Source organism: Xyrauchen texanus, chromosome 17, assembly GCF_025860055.1.
Source record: "Xyrauchen texanus isolate HMW12.3.18 chromosome 17, RBS_HiC_50CHRs, whole genome shotgun sequence".
Taxonomy (NCBI): Eukaryota; Metazoa; Chordata; class Actinopteri; order Cypriniformes; family Catostomidae; genus Xyrauchen; species Xyrauchen texanus.
Genome location: NC_068292.1, coordinates 33,607,996 through 33,624,928, shown reverse-complemented (window position 1 = coordinate 33,624,928; position 16,933 = coordinate 33,607,996). Strand labels below are relative to the sequence as shown.

At 36.4% G+C, this 16,933-nt stretch overlaps 1 protein-coding gene across 2 annotated transcripts; it reads left to right on the top strand.

Annotated features, from left to right (window-relative positions):
* Positions 1 to 346: 346 nt before the first annotated feature.
* On the top strand, positions 347 to 16,562 carry LOC127658247 (purine nucleoside phosphorylase-like). 2 transcript variants are annotated; one of them, XM_052147447.1, is made up of 6 exons: positions 347 to 442; positions 1,445 to 1,617; positions 5,723 to 5,826; positions 14,279 to 14,454; positions 14,813 to 15,003; positions 16,029 to 16,562. In XM_052147447.1, exons 1-6 carry the CDS (start codon positions 420 to 422, stop codon positions 16,271 to 16,273), a joined length of 912 nt encoding a protein of 303 aa, XP_052003407.1. In that variant the 5' UTR covers positions 347 to 419; the 3' UTR covers positions 16,274 to 16,562. The 2 variants fall into 2 exon arrangements, with proteins under 2 accessions (XP_052003407.1, XP_052003408.1); XM_052147448.1 differs by lacking the exons at positions 347 to 442; positions 1,445 to 1,617 and adding an exon at positions 5,306 to 5,367.
* The last annotated feature ends 371 nt before the right edge of the window (positions 16,563 to 16,933 follow it).

Here is a 16,933-nt window from a genome sequence, read left to right as displayed (position 1 = left end):
AATAAAGAAGTAAAAAAAATGTGGACAATAAAGCTTTTAAATGTGTGTGATAAAAGTTACCAGAATATCTACAACATAAACAAAAGCATACAAACTTTTCATTGCTGGCAAATACCTGTTGAGTGGTAAAAAAAACATAGTCAAAAAGTCAAGTTTCTCAGAGGACAGAATCAATTTCTTGGAAAGGATATGGAGAGTTCTCACAGCCACTATTTACACAACCAATGAGAGGAGACCTAACAGTGCTTTTAAGAGGCTACTCTCTCTCTCTCTCTCTCTCTCTCTCTCTCTCTCTCTCTCTCTCTCTCTCTCTCTCTCTCTCTCTCTCCCCTCTCTCTCTCTCTCTCTTATCTGTTCTGAAAGGATACATGTGCAGACTTTTTTCACACTCGCTGGCTGTTTGACCAAAGATTGACATCATGCACACCAAGGAAAACACATGGTAAATCTTAGTTTTATGTCAAATACTGTATATATATATATATATATATATATATATATATATATATATATATATATATAGGCTAATATATGAAATACAGTTTACATCAAAGAAATTATAAAGGATCACTAACTATTGACATAAATGTATTTACTATCTTGAACTAAAACTTGATAATGTAATTTGGATTCACAGCTGTTATCTTAGAGTAAGAGCCTTTTATCCATTTAATCAAATCAGTAAGGCCAAAAAATATATATATCAGCCAGGCTCAGCACAGCTGAGTCCCAATATGGAGCTAAATTAGTCCCAAATGAGATGTAAATTAAATAGAGCCTTAATGACAGTACACTATTTGCTTTTGTCTGTGAATGTAGACTCTTTGGAACAGATATGGCTGGTGATTGCGTTTTCATTTTATTTTTATCTAAGCAGCTTTTTTCAGTTCAGCTTTAACCACATTATGCCAACCTTATTTTTTATTATTTTCATACCAGTTTAATTTAATCTATCAGAAGGGTCTGAGTGGTTTCAGTGTGTATCAGTTCAGATCATGTGTGCTTTAATAGTCATAATGTTTTAAAATCTGACTCTGGAAAGATTATATAACAAAATATTTGTTGTGTTTTCAAATTAGAGTAGGTTTAAAATATCACCAGTTATTTTGTCAATGTTGTTTTATGTTATGAGGAAAGAATTACATTTGCAAGATTCGTTTTTGTTGTTTTTGTAAATGTAATATATTGTTTAAATGTAAATTGTTTTAACATTTAAACATCTTCTATAAATGCTGAATTTCTTGTGATGATTTAAATTTATGATGATGTTACATCTGCATAAAATGAAGAGTTTAAACTGTTCACGATTCTCATGGTTAGCATGGGCTGGTAATTAGCAGAAAGTACATGTCACTTAGTTATCTTATCTGATACATTGTGAGCAGTTATCAGTGTGACCTATGACGATAACCTCTCTGGCCATCTTTTCTTTCTCCTGACTCAGCTGCTGTTCCTTTGATTACTGCGAATTGACGACAGAATGGCTGCTGAGCAGGACGAGACAACGGCCAAAGATTGCTATTGTGTGTGGATCTGGACTGGGCCTCCTCGCAGACAACGTCTCCAACAAACAGACCTTCAGCTATGAAGACATTCCCAATTTCCCAGTGAGCACAGGTATCAGAATCATGGAAATATTTCAGAGCTAAAATCTGGGTCCTAAAGCAAAACCAGTTGAGAACTACTAGTGTAGTGAACATATACTTTTTAAAGATATACACCTTTTTCAGCCTGATGCTTTCTTTCTTAAATGGGCTAAATAAATGAGAAACAAGCAAAATATCAATGCTATGTTAATGTACAGCTTTGCATCGACACAACAACATTGACTCAACCAATGGCATGCATGAGTTTGGAGGCAGGACTATATGTTTGCCCAATCAACAGCAGATAAGGGGCGTATTCAGAAAGCTTGTTCGAAATAAATGTTTATTTTCACAATGCCGTTGGGTGGCGTTAATTGCACACTTCAGCTTCAGCATGGGCATTTTAGTCAGCATGATAAGTCTATAAAATGTCACCTGGATGCACAAAGAAGTTGCTGCTAATGCAGGGAGTGAATCTGAAAGCATTCTCTCCCTCATTGTATTGTTAACAAATTATGCCCAGCTCTTGCAATATGAGCTACAAAATGAATAACTACAGCCCATGAATAAAATATCATGACTGAAGTAAAAATAGCCCCTAATATCTGCCACAGGGAGTGCATACTATAATATCTTGGACAGATTTAAATATTTATATGGTGAGGTGAATAATTTGGAGAAGTGTTTGAACGCATCAAATTATAAATGCACTACCAGTAGAAGGCCTGTGTGTGTTTAGGTTTGTCATTGTTGGTTTATGGAGACCAACAGAGGACTAACTGACAGCCATTAGTTTAAACATGAGGACTAGATGTATAATGTTGAGTAGTTGCTCAGTGCACTCTGTATTAATGTTTGTTTATCATGGATGGATAGATAGATTTACTTTTGCAGCTTTTGATGACTTTAAGCACAGGGTTTAGTTTAAATATATCTCATTATTTATTTTTGGACAAAAACATCAAATTCTGGTAATTCAGAATTTTTGACCATTTATATTACAATTTTTCCCATTACACAGTTTGTTTTGCATGGCAATGTTATTAAAATAAAAATCAGATGGCATGCATTGAAGCATTCATTTGCCCATTTATTTTTAGACTGTTACAGAAAATAAATTTCACGGTGAGTGTAATAACCCCCTCGCTCTGAGTCAGTTTTTCTCAGAGCCATTCGTCAATGCTCATGTAAGACAAGAGGAATCAGCCCCTGGAAAATCACTGCTATTATTCCACCAGTACCTCATTATGCCGCAGGTTTTAGAGCCAAACAAATCTCATCAGCAAGAATTCAAAGTTACATTTACATAAGCTCCCATTGACTTGGCTCAGTCGACCTGTTCCCATGTCAAAACAAGTTCCCCAAGCCACAAACAAACTGCAGCCACCTACTGGCTTATAATTTTGAAAACAAAGTTTGTTTCACCTGTATCTACACTAATGATACACAATCAGTCTGCCACCCTTGAACTGATGACAATTCAGTTGGAGAAATCAGCTCTCCCGAAGGGCTGTAGGAGCTTATCAGGAGGTTAAACTTGCAAATGCAAATCAATGAACTTCAGCTGAAGTTGCAGAATCTTTAATACTGGACAATAGTCCCCATTTAGTCAGTTAAAGGGATGGTTCACCTAAAAACGGAGGTTCTGTCATTTACGCACTCTAATGTCATTCCAAACCCATATGAATTCCTTTCCTCAGTGGAACACAAAGAGAGGTGTTTAACACAATGTACAAGCTGATATTTTCCTTACAACGAAAGAGGAGGTTGGCCACAGCTGTTAAGCTCCAAAAAGTAAAAGTTGTCCATGTGACATTTGCCAGATATATTCAACTTCATAGTCGCATAGAATGAACGTTACTTTAACCAAATTTTTTAAAACTGAGTTTTACATGCCGGGTTCTATGTTTTGCCGCAGTTTCCTGGTGAAATGAATCCTTGAGGCGCTATAACAACAGTGCATTTACACAAATCACAAGGACAATAGTTGATTATGATGTTATAAACACTTGTTTTTTGCTCTATTACTCACATACTACTATGTTATGATATTGAAACACTTTTACTCTAATTCATCATTTGAAAATCGATGCATTTTTATGCATGTATTACAGACCCACCAACTTTTATTCACTTATTCCACTGTGGTTAGCTTGTTAGCTCATCCAGACTTTGGACTCGGTAGACCGCAGTTGAAGCCCAGCTAGGCACATAAGCTGATACGTGAGACAAATGAGTCATAGAAGCGACACATAATGATGTGGCTGCTTCAGAAAATATACTTTTCATATCGCATTTTCGCATCAGTTATGGTAACAGGTTATGGTAACATTATATTCATGAGATCAGGCTGCAGTTATTCCAAGTCTTCTTTAATTTACATTTTACATTTACATTTATGCATTTGGCAGACGCTTTTATCCAAAGCGACTTACAGTGCAATTATTACAGGGACAATTCCCCCAGCCTTCTTCTGAAGCCATACAAGGAATAACCTTAAATTTAAGCTATTCACTTAGAATCTTCCACCCGGGAATTTCTACTATAGACTACCATTTACCTATAACATCGTTTGTGATCCATGAGAGAAAGAAAGTCATGTAGAATTGAAACAACATGAGGGTGACTGAATGATGGGTGAACTATACCTTTAACATTATATTATAGAAAAATAATGTAATGTATCATTAGATGGATATCCCCTTTACTTTTGTAGAAACAATATATTCGGGAGAGAGCAAAGAGTAAAAGCTTTACAACAGGAGGTTCTTTATCAGATAAAGACAGCCATAGAGCACAGTACATTGTATATTATCCTCACGTTGCTTCATACATCAGACCAGTGTTTGCGAGTGCAACACAATAAAATCAACATGAAATAGATTGACTTTTAGGGGAGTGACGTTTATATCCTCAAAGTTCAAAGTGGAGTATTAGAAATACTGACTAAATTGTATTGCCAAGTTTATTGTTACCTGAAATGGCACAATATGAATTTTGTAAGTGCTGTTCATGTGTAGAACGGCTTCAGGTAATTGAATTTTTTTCTTAATAACTCTCAAAATTCTACTTGCCATTTTTTTGATACAAGAAACATTTATTTGACTGCAAAAATGATCTATACTTTTAATAGACTCAATAAATGAGAAAGACAAGAACCTAATTTCATAACCAGTGGTACAATTGCCCCCTACATTACCACCATGATAAAGATTTGAATGGCAGTTACAAGCAAAAGTGTACACATCTGTCAATTATGTTAACTTTTAATCATCATTATATTATACCTTGAAAAAGGCTGATTGCCGAAACGTTGGTAAGATAAATACATTTCCCTTTATTTTTTAGTTGTGCAGGTATACTCTCTCTTTTTTATAAAACCTTTTCCATAACTTGCACCTCTGGATCATAATTTCCACTTCAGTAAACTTTTAATCAACAACATAGAAAAAAAATTGATATTAGTTTGATAAGACGTCCCAAAAATAATATTTAAAAATATTTGTTGCTGAAAGTTTTTCACAAAAGTTTTCAGTTTAGAGAGAGTACACATGTACTGAACTAGTGTTGTCACTTTAGCTTATATCAGAGACCATTTAGCCTAAGATGGAGCACTTGTAATAATACGAATGGGAGTACAGGAACACCCAAATTGGTGGATGTTAAAAAGAAAGTCCTGCCTTACAGGAAAAGAACCAATAAACTTTTAGAGACAGACATCGCCTGGCAGTCAACGTGGGGATGTGCATGAGCATTTGGTGGACTAGCCTGAAAATTAGAGGTTTTTAACGTGATCTGAGCTAAAGACACAATTAAGAGACTATTTTACTGCTGATTTGAAATATGTTCTTTGATCGTAATCTTGACCAACCGTCAGGAAATTTCGGTCTTTCATAATTTAGCTAGATAGGAGCTGTACTTTTATGCTGCTTGTATCCATATACAATATCTGCTTGGAAGCATTCCCAAGATGTCTGTAGAGTTGACTGAATTGCCTTGAAAAGGACATTGAATATATGTGATTCAAGAAATTTGCAACTGTGTTACAACTGCTCTGTTTCAATGGTCTTTCCTACTACTGATGCATCTGGATTTAGCTTTAGATGTTTTTACTTGTGTGTTTTTCTTTCGCTTAGTTCCTGGTCATGAAGGGTGCCTGGTGTTTGGTCAAATGAAAGGCAAGTCCTGTGTCTTCATGCAAGGAAGATTCCACCTTTATGAGGGTTACTCATTGTGTAAGGTGAGTTCGAATGGCTCCAAAGGTTTCAGCTGATCTATTGCAGGTACTGCACCATACTGGCCTTCTCATTTTTCTTCCCCCTAACAGTTTTAACGTATATTTATGTTTATAATTTTCCTTTTCCCCGCCTGTTTTTTTCACCCCTTTATTGTATTCTTGTACTGTTATACTGACTTTTGATAGATTGTTCTTAGATGCATCCATTACTTTCTTATATAGTGGCTTGAAGTAAGTCCAATATCACAAACCTAAACTTGTATTAGCTTTATACCATCAATGTCTCATTAAGTATTGTGCAATGGCCTTGGTTCCACTTCGCATAACCTCAAGGACAAGTAAACTTGTTGAAAACAGCAGCTCCTATTTTCCAGAAATAGAGAGGAGCTGTTACCTCCTATATGGGCCATTTACTTTATCTGTCACAATCAACATTCACACTGCATGAATATACAGGCTGAATGCTGAGTATGCAGGTGCAAAAATTAAACAAACTGTTCACTGTTCCTGTCAGTCTCATATCAAATCAGTTCATTGCCAATATACAACTTGCAGTTGTAATCTGCTGTAAGCATGCTACATGTAAAATGCTAAAAGGTGCATTGTCATTTTTTACATGGATGCAGCATCATGCAAAAGCACTAGTTTTCGGTTTCCGATGCCAAAGTACTGTAGAAATGTACTATTCACAGTCAGCCGTGATTAAGTAGAGAAGAAAAATAGTCAGATAATATTGTGCCTATGAGATTTATTCTCAGTAGCAAAAACAATTTTGGTTAATTAGATGGGATAAAGTTAATTTACAAGTTTTTCAAGTTAATTTACCCCTATTGACTGAGTTTAACTAAAGACAGCATGAATTGTCTGAGCTCTTGGCTACCTCTCCATTTCTGTCAGAGGGGGATAAGACAAATTTACACACGTCTGTCCAGGGGACTAATTTATCCATTGCACACTGGGCCAGAGAGCCACTTTTTACAAATTTACAGAGGAATCTACAACCCCTTGCCCTGGGGTGGGACTGTCAGTGTAATTGCAGCCCTGACAACATGACACAATGCATTATAATCAGTTGTCATGGCCAAAATGCCCTATACAGCTAGGCAAGAGCCTTTCACACTTTATGTGCTGCCAGGGCATTAAATCCATCAGTCCCCTCCCCTGTATCATAAAACTCAAAAATATATTTTTTCCTGTAATGTTTAATGGCTCTTTTCCCTGTGCCATGGAAACACACTGAGCTCCTAAATAGGATACATGTGATTAGAATTAGTACATCCTAAATCATTGTATGTTGAAAACAGTATAGTAAGGTAGAGGACAGTATAATATTTCTGGTGGATTTTCAAGTAAGGCATTTGTGCATGCTTTCTCTGCTAATGCTGCCCAAAACTCCAACAGAAGAGGAGTAGTTTACAAAGTTCTCTTTCAGTGTTTTCAGTTTTACAAATGTTATATTGCATTAACTAATGCTAATGCACAGTATACTTTTGATGTAATAATGTAAATGTACATTGTCCATTGTTGAATATTCTAACTGCTGTTCTTCTGTTCTCCACAATGCATCACACATTACATTCTCATCCAAAATGTACAAATTGAAACAGTAAAATTTTTTTACATTTTGTGTCATCAGCATATTCATGAAAAATTATTATAAATTCAAAATAATCAAATCGATTTGTCACAGATTTCAGTTTTTATAACAAAATATATGCCTAGTATTAGAATATTAACATGCCTACATAATCCATTGACAAAAGCTGTATTCAATTTTAAAAGAATTTAAAATAGGCCTAAGTTACATCATTATAACACAACACAGAGCTGAAAAATATTTAATGAAACAGTTGCTAACATTAACGTTTCTGGCTATGCCTCTGTTTAAAAGTATTGCTCGTTGTTAGTTCATGATAACTCTATTGCACTGACTAACGTTAATGAACACAGCCTTATTGTAAATTGTTATTGTCTTGTCTGTTGTATCAAGATGAAGTTTCATCAACATCCTCTACCTCTAAATTGACTTTCCTTTTTATCTGATGTCAACAAACCCTCTTATTTTTCAAACCCTCCCCAACCTATAGACAACTTTTCAAGATCCAATAATTTTCTAATGTATAAAATCAATTTCCTACTATCTGTTTTACTCATTGAGTGTCCTGTTGAATTAACATGTCACATTACTGAAGTAAAATGGATTCTGGGTGCCGTTTCATGTTGATTTTAAGCTACGTACACACATAAGTAGATGTTAAACCAATCAGGTTATTACATCGTTTGTCATGCTGAGTTCGATTCAGATCTGCTTTTGTGAATGAACGACCAGCCTGCTGTTCAGTACCCTTTGGATGGCTCATGTATGCGAGTCACTGTGCAAATCTGTGCTAACCAACTGTATCCTAAGTAAGAGCACTAATAACCAACTCATTTAATTTATAGTTTAGGATATAAATCCTTTGTGATTGCTCTTGGTAAAATACACATACAAAGTATTTGGGGTTCTTTATGTGATCTCTTTGTTGTGAAGAGATGTGCTGTGAAGGATAACTGGATAGCTTATCAAGCAGAACATCTTAATAGTGTTCAGATTCATTTAGAGTCTGTGAGGATTTCTCTTAACTCCAAGTCTTTCAGAGAGGGAGACAGAGTGGTAGTAATAAATCCAAAAAACAATCTCAGTGGGTCAGTATTATGTGATCTTATAATATGGGTGTCAGTTAAGTTGTTGTTTATTTATTTATTATAAAGAAATGCGCTTTATATGGAAGTTTCTCACGCACTCCTATTAAAATCTTCTTAGATATTATCTCTTTTTTTTGTTCAAGGGTGAACTGGGGGAAAATGTAACAGGATGCAATTGTAACACATGAAGTTTTAGTTTTGCATGCTACACACTCAATTATGCTACATTTAACAAACAAGCTAGATTTCATGCAAATACACAGTAGTTTTCTCTCTCTGTCTGAGAAAAGAAGGGGGACCATGAATTGTTAACAAATTTTCTGCATTTTCATTCTGTTGTTTGAAGCTTCAATGCCTACAAATTCTAAAAAATAACTATTTCCTTTCTCTAGATTGTTGGTTAAAAGTTAACATGAATGACTTCCTAACATGGTTTCTTGTAGCTACCCTATCCATTGTGACAAGTTGTAATAATTAGTACAAGATAGTGAAATCATAAAACATTTAGGTAGTTGGTTTGAACAAAAAAGTACTTACACACATCGAGAAAAATCAATGATCCAATGAACAACAAACAATAATATTAAAGTCTAACCCAATAACACTTAACCAAACCTTAAATCTAACCAAGATTTTAATAGGAAATCATTCGGTTTTTTAACAAGATGAGGGAAGCATATTACAGGTTATTGACATACAACAGCCATTTGTATTGCATTAATAAATATGTTATAAGCTATCATTTTGTTCAATGATGTTTGCTTTCTTCAAATAAAGTCTTAGAATGAAGGAGTAACACTTTACAATAAAGTTCCATTTGTTAACATTAGTTACCTACATTAGTTAGCATGAACATAACAATGAATAATATTTTTATAGCATAAATTTCAATATGAATACATTTAAAAAATCTAAAGTTATACAGTATATGTTAACATTAGTTAATGTACTTTGAACTAACATGAACTAACAATGAACAATTGTATTTTTATTAAATGTATTGTATTTTTATTAATTTCAAATACAAATATAGCCACAAGTGTCAATCATCGGGGTCCAAGCACATGTGAAGAAATAATCAGAATTGACGAATGATCCAGTGGATGACGAATAATACAAATTGATGGAATAGATCCTGCCTAAACTAAATGTATTGAAATGTGTTACTTGATTACTAGCGTAACCCGATCTGGTTGCTAGGCACTTATAAAGTGATAATCAAAAGACTCCTTTCTACCCCGAGTCCAATGAATGAAACCAGAAATCTCTACGATGTTCTGCTGAACAGATATGTCTTTGCTACTTGTGTGCTAAGGTAAACCCATCTGGTTGCTAGGCAGTCACCAAGTTGATACTCAAAAGGCTCCTTGCTACCCTGATTCCAAAGAATGAAACCAGAAGTTTCAGATCCTGAGATCCTCATCTAAGCATTCTTAATGGAAGTCAATGAGGTTTGGTTACTAGGGTGCTCTAAATGGTTGCTAGGGCTTGGCTAAGTAGTTTTCATGATGATACTTGAAGAATTTTTGCTCACCCAAGTAAAACAAGCCAATTGTCATTTCTCTAGGACATTCTGATCCAAAGATATCACTCTCTGTCATTTTGAATGGAAGTCAAAGGGATTTGATTGGTTGGGGCTCTAAATGGGGCTCCCATTTTCTAGGACCGTCACAATTAGGCTTGAGAATCGGTTCCAGGTTCCGGTTTGGAACCGGTTCCAAACTTTCCGATCCATCGGAATCATACACGTCCACACGTTAACGATTCCACTAACGATTCCTAATGTTCCGTTCCATCCATTCCCGCGTCGCGGCATGACGTCGGTCACAGTATGCGACTGGATCCATTCCCGCGTCGCGGCATGACGTTACAGTATGCGACTGGATTTTTAAATCCCCCAAAAGCGCGATGGCTACGAGACGTAAACGATCGAGAGTGTGGCTTAATTTTACAAAAAAAGACAATCAGCTGATCATCAGATGACAGAGGAAAGGGTGAACGAATGTCATCGCAAGGTTGTGAGGTTCGTTGTGAAAGGTTTGCACCCTTTCATGACAGTAGAGCAGGTCGAATTTCGGTAGGTGGGAGAAATGCTTACAATATTGTTATCAAGTAGTCTGTACAGGTGACCAGTACGTCCTGAAAAAAATCGGTTTATCACACACGAGTCGACTAAGTGTGATTACAATACAAAGCTTTGTTTTAGAAATGTTTACTTTTTTTTTTAGAAATTTCAATGCATTAAACTTCTGTATTGATATTGCACACTTGGTTTTCATTCTCTAAAACCACTTTAAATTAGACATTCAAAGCCAACAACTCTCAAAGCCACCCTGTAAGTGTTCAGCAAATGGTACAGGAATCGATATGGGAATCGATAAGGAATCGCATCGATAAGCAGACTCGACAATGGCATCGATATCGATAATTTCTTAACGATGCCCATCCCTAGTCACAATTCCCTGTTTTCATTTACAGTTTGGTATTTGTGCACAAAAGATTCAAGAATATTAGTCATAATGGGCCACACTAGTCAAATATATCGGATTGTATCTTCTAGACGATTTAATGGATACAAATTCTTTTGATAACTTTTTGCCTGCATGGTCTAGATCTAACCTGGGCCAAGTTTGGTGAAGATCTGATTACACCCTAGGTGGAGTTTGAAAAAGTAGGGTTTTCAATAAATTAGAATGGCAGAATTTTTTTTTTTAAATGAAATGAGATATACATTTTGTATGACTTGACTCAAGGATTTAGAGGTAAAAAGCATTTTGATTTTAACATGCTTGGATGCAGAGTTATTAGCAAAATTTTTGTTTTTAATTAAAGTATTCGTTTTGTTATAGCGCCACCTTGTGGCTGATTCTCAAAAAACTTGGTACACAGCCTCATTTTGATACTTTGTATGAATATCTCAAGTTTCGTAAAGGCTGGCCATTCAGATTTGATGATATTAGCTGCTGCATGTTTGTTGATTTTTCCAAATTATATTTGAGTGATATGTTAACCTTTGGGCACTGAAGATGCAAACCAATTTTGAACATCATTGACCATACAGCTGCGGAGTTATGAGCGTTTTTCAGTTTTAGCACCCCTTATAGGCGGAATTTGACAAAACTTTGCATGCAGCCTCAGAATGTTGTGTTGTCTATGTGTATCAAGTTTCATTACATTTGGACTTTTAGTTTGGTAGATATAGGTCAATTTTGATACCATGGACGACACCTGACCAGTTAGTTGGCTTCTATCTTCGTAACGCTTCGACAAAATAAAATTCTTTTGATTCTTTGGAAATTTTTATCTGGATGTTCCATAGATGATGCATACCAAATTTTGTGTGAATCGGGCATACGGCCTTGGAGGAGATCGAAAAAGTAATTTTGGAAAAAATAATTTTGATCCTAGCCCTTACAGTTCCAGAGTTATGACCACAAATGCAAAGGTGCTTATTATAGCGCTACCTAGTGTCCGATGGGTGTGTGGGTGCCATTGTATTCATTTAATCAAAATGAATACAATGATGACTAAGAATTATAGAAATATAGAAATATAGATATTATGGTATCATTTTCTGTTAATGCATGATTTTCTGTAAAGTGGCTTTGAAACCGTGTGTGTTGTGAAAGGTGCTATACAAATAAAAATGACTTGACTTGACTAACATAAAAAAAGATGAATAAATCTTGCAAAAAATATATTGTTCATTGTTAGTTTATGATACAGAATGCATTAACTTATGTTATTCCACGGGTCTGTTGAATGCTTGATTCTGATTGGTTCACAGACGTTCTAAAGTGTGCAATTATTTTTTTAGTAAATGCATGGCTATAAAGTAGTTACAGGTCTTGACCGCATAATGGTTCCATATCACTTTGCCAAATTATTTCAGTTATTTCAAAGAGCCCCACTAGCTACCAACACTTCAACGGTCCGTCATCAATTATACCTTACTTAACGAATGGAACCTTATTGTAAAGTGTTACTAATGGAGGCAAGCTTAAAATTTGATATTGCATTGATATGAAATTCTATTTGGTGATTGGTTGGTCACTATGGGAATAAAAGTTGTACCTTTCCTTACGGGTCAAGTCTTACCTTACGTATTTGCCACCTCGTACAATTTTTACGAGTTGTCATGAGATTAGGTTGTAGCTACCGTACAAGGTTTTATCTTGGCTGTGAGGTTGGCTGCAAATATGAAATAATTCCCTGATTTGAAAAATCTAATCTAATATACAATTAATATTTAATTGACGTATCTAGTTAAAGACTGTTCTTGACTCATCAGTTGATCTGCATATTTTAAAAAAGCACATCTATCGTGGCAGTTGTAACATTAGGACTTGTATTAAATTCAATATCATAATCAAGCCTCTATCAGTGTAAATATTGGTACTATTACTGTTGGTACATTTTCATGTTTATACCAAAAGATGCCAGGAAGATCAGCCTATGAGTAGTAAAAAGTGTTAGAATTGCCCAGATCTCCCTCACAATATTAGACCTTAAAAATATTTTTTTTTGTCTATATTAAATTGAAATATATGCCAATTCATGGTACAGAACTGCCAAGCAATACAAAATGATCTTACAGACATATTCTCCTTGCTGCATAATAGTGCACATTAATCATACTGCCAGTGACGTGTAATCAACGGAGCGTCTATGTTATATAGCAATGCAGCACCTAGACCAATTTTCTCAGGAGTGTTAGACACTCAGATATGAAGTGGTCTGATCTCGGAGACTTTACACCCCACGATGATGTCACCTTTAATTTAGAGGGTACCGATTTGGGAGCGTATTTACTTAGAATGCCAATCCACCTCCGTGACCCATCTGTGTACAGCTGTTATGGCCATGCTGCTCTTGGCTGCCCCACACGTCCACACTGGTTCATCAGTTGGAGAGAAGGCTGACAGGCAGTGACATCCCTATTGAGATGTGCTATACTGAGCATGCAAGATCATTATTCATCTCCTGCTCACACTGACACCTCCCTTAATGGCTCTCTTCTCTACAATCCTATATTTGTCTCATTTAGGATCACTAAAGCTTATTTAATACCTGTCCAAAATTGAGGCTGGACACTTTGGAATACCATAACCATTTGGTGTCATAACCATGTTCTATTTTTACATTTGTAACTAATTTTAAAAGGATAGAAAATAAATCTGAACTGGATGATCAAAGCAATTTTCTGTATACACATACATTATATCTGTATATTTATCCATCTTTCAGATGAGATATTAAAGCTAGGTCCTGACTCTCTGTGGTCATTAAAAATCCCAAAATACTTCTCGTAAAGAGTAGGGGTGTAACACCGGTGCCCTCGCCAAATTCCCTCCACATCGGCCCACTAATAATTCTAATCCATTAATTGGCTCTATAACTCTATTCTCTCCTCTCCACCAATAGCTGGTGAGTGGTGAGCTTACTGGTGCACTGTGGATGCCATCGCATCATCCAGGTGGATGCTGCACAGTGGTGGTGGTTGAGGAGATTCCCCCTATACTATGTAAAGCGATTTGAGTGCCTAGAAAAGCGCTATATAAATGTAAGGAATAATTATGAATTATTATTATATTTAAATCTGTATACAGTATATTCTGTAAATTTGGTCTATCTTTGTCACCATGGAATCAAACTTTTTCAGAAATACTATTAATTTCTTTGTTTACCCTAATACTATTAAATAGTGAGTGAAAATCAAAGTAAATGCTGAGTAACTGCTTGTTTCCCATGTGCTGGCCTTTTTTTCCAGGTCACATTCCCTGTGCGGATCTTCAAGTTGATGGGTGTGGAGACCATTATCGTAACAAATGCATCTGGAGGTCTTTGTCAGGATTTCAAAGTGGGAGACATCATGGTCATTAAGGACCATATTAACTTGCCGGGGTTTGCTGGACAGCACCCACTGTGTGGACCAAATGATGAACGGTACGCAGATAAGGGGGAGTGAAGAGAGGAGAGAAATAGGGAGATTGATGTAGGTAGGGGGAAAGAGAGGAAGGAGGTACAGTATTTGATGTTTTCTATGCTGCTTTCCATTGCAAATCACCAAAAATGTAAACATCTGTCATCATTTACTCACTCTTGTGTCATTCAGAACCCATATGACTTTCTTCTGTACTGTGTGAATGGAGAAGCTAGGCAGAATATTAACCTCAGTCCCATTTGTTTTCATTGAATCTTTTTTGTCCCACTAAAGAAAGTCTGGTTTGAAATAACATAGGGTGAGTTATTTTTGGGTGAATCTTAATAATCTACATTACATTCTCTCTCATCTTTTCTTCAGGTTTGGCATACGGTTTCCTTGCATGTCTGATGCTTACAGCAAAGACCTGAGGAAGCTCACTCTTGACATCACTGCTGAGCTGGGCTACTCCAATTTTGTGCGGGAGGGGGTTTACTGTATGGTTAGTGGACCCAACTTTGAGACCATCGCTGAAGCGCGCATGCTGCAAATCTTAGGGAGTGACTCTGTGGGTATGTACACCTACTACACACATTTGTGTGTATTCCTTTCATTTTTTACATCATTTGACCCTAACCTCTTGTTCTATCTCCTAAACCTACACCTAACCCTTAACCGTTAACTCTACACTCAACTTAGTGTTATGTCTAGCCATGGTCTGTCTGTCTATCTGTCTATCTTACCTTAAATGCAACTTGGTATTGTAATTGCGGTATAACATATTATTGTTATTTGTGAAATAAGACATTATTTTGTTCCTATATGAAGATATTTTCCTCATGGAAATGTCCCCATATGGTACAGCATGTTTGTCAGGTTTTACAATGAGGTCATACGCAGGTATTTCAAACATTTACTCCCCACAAGAATAGCAAAACCAAAACCATAAATATATATGCACACAATGATCAGAACTTGACTCTTGGCAGATAAGATTTCATGTATGCTGAACTAGATTCCTTTTTTTCTCAGGAATATAATTGCCTTAGCTTGCTGTTTTCCTTTTGACTGTAGTACCTCTTCTTTAATTTGTCTATCATTACAATTATAGATCATTAATAAATGAGGTTCCATATTGAAGCAGGTACAGGAGAACAGCTATGTTACCTAAAAGAGATTAGGCCCACCCAAAGGGGGCCACAATAGACCTCTTTAATCAATGTGATTTGATTAATCAGTGATCTGAATAGCTCTCTTGATGATATGATTGGGATAAACTGTACTCACCGCTGGTCCACTAATGAGTCGAAGGATGTGTTAGATAAGTGGTCTCAGATTACCAAACGGCAGGACCATGGGGTGCACACTAAGTGGGCTCCCCAGGCTAGCCCGGTCAGTGACTGGCCCATTTTGATATCTGTGCGAGTCCTTCTACCTGTGTATCCAACAGGACCCCAAAAGTCCTCATTAAGTATTAAGTGAGACCCAGACCCGTTCTCGTTTTTAATGATGCAGCACAAGCTCCTACTGCGTTACCACAGAGATAGCTCTGAGTCTCTCTCTTTCTCTCTTTTTTCCACTCCTGCTGTTCTTGCAGGTATGAGTACGGTCCCTGAGGTGACGGTAGCTAAGCATTGCGGATTGAGGGTCCTGGGCCTCTCGCTCATCACAAACAAGGTTTCTCTAGACTACAGCTGTGAGGAGAAGGTCAATCATGAAGAAGTTCTGCAGATCAGTAAGATGAGAGCTGAGATGCTTCAAAACTTACTTATAACGTTCATCGCTCGCTCGCACCAAGTGGAGACCATCAACAACAACTGCATCTACACAAATGCTGTTTAAGGTCAATCAGGCCAACTGAATCAAGGGCAATGTGGATGCCATGTTATTGTACAGATCTTAAAGGCTCTATATTTTGTTCAGCCTGCATTTATCTGCAGCACGTTTTGTTGGTTGAAGTCTCCAGTAGATCCAATGGCAGATCTCACTGTACAACTGGAGTAAATGTATATTATCTCCAAAATGTGATTGTTATATAACCTGCTGAAAAATAAAACAGCTTATACCAGCATAAGGTGTTTAGCTGGTCTTCATGTCTGGCCAAGCTAGTTAGGCTGGTCTGTTTTGACGGTTTTAGGGGGGTTTTGGGCACTTGTCAGATGCTCAGGATGGGAGAAATGCTGGACAACCAGCTGAAACAACATCAGCTTCACCAGCTACCATATAAACTTGACCAAACTGGGAGACCAGATTAAACCAGCTAAACCATCAGGGAGACCAGATTAAACCAGATTAACAACTTCAGGAAGGTTTAAACTTTTTATTCCAGCAGGGATGTTGCAATATTTTTTCCCCTAACTTTTCTTAATCGAGGGACAACTGAAAATAAATCTCCCAATCTTGAAACAATTATTAGAGGATATAAAAAAATAGATGGATGACTTTTTCTATATTTGGATTCTTAATCTAAGAGCACTGTGAAATGCAGCAATCACAGTAGTG

Coding starts and splice junctions, on each gene's coding strand:
- LOC127658247 (XM_052147447.1), top strand. CDS start 420: ATGCACACCAAGGAAAACACATG. Junction 14,455..14,812: donor TGTGGACCAAATGATGAACG/GTACGCAGATAA, acceptor TCTTTTCTTCAG/GTTTGGCATACGGTTTCCTT. Junction 15,004..16,028: donor CTTAGGGAGTGACTCTGTGG/GTATGTACACCT, acceptor CTGTTCTTGCAG/GTATGAGTACGGTCCCTGAG.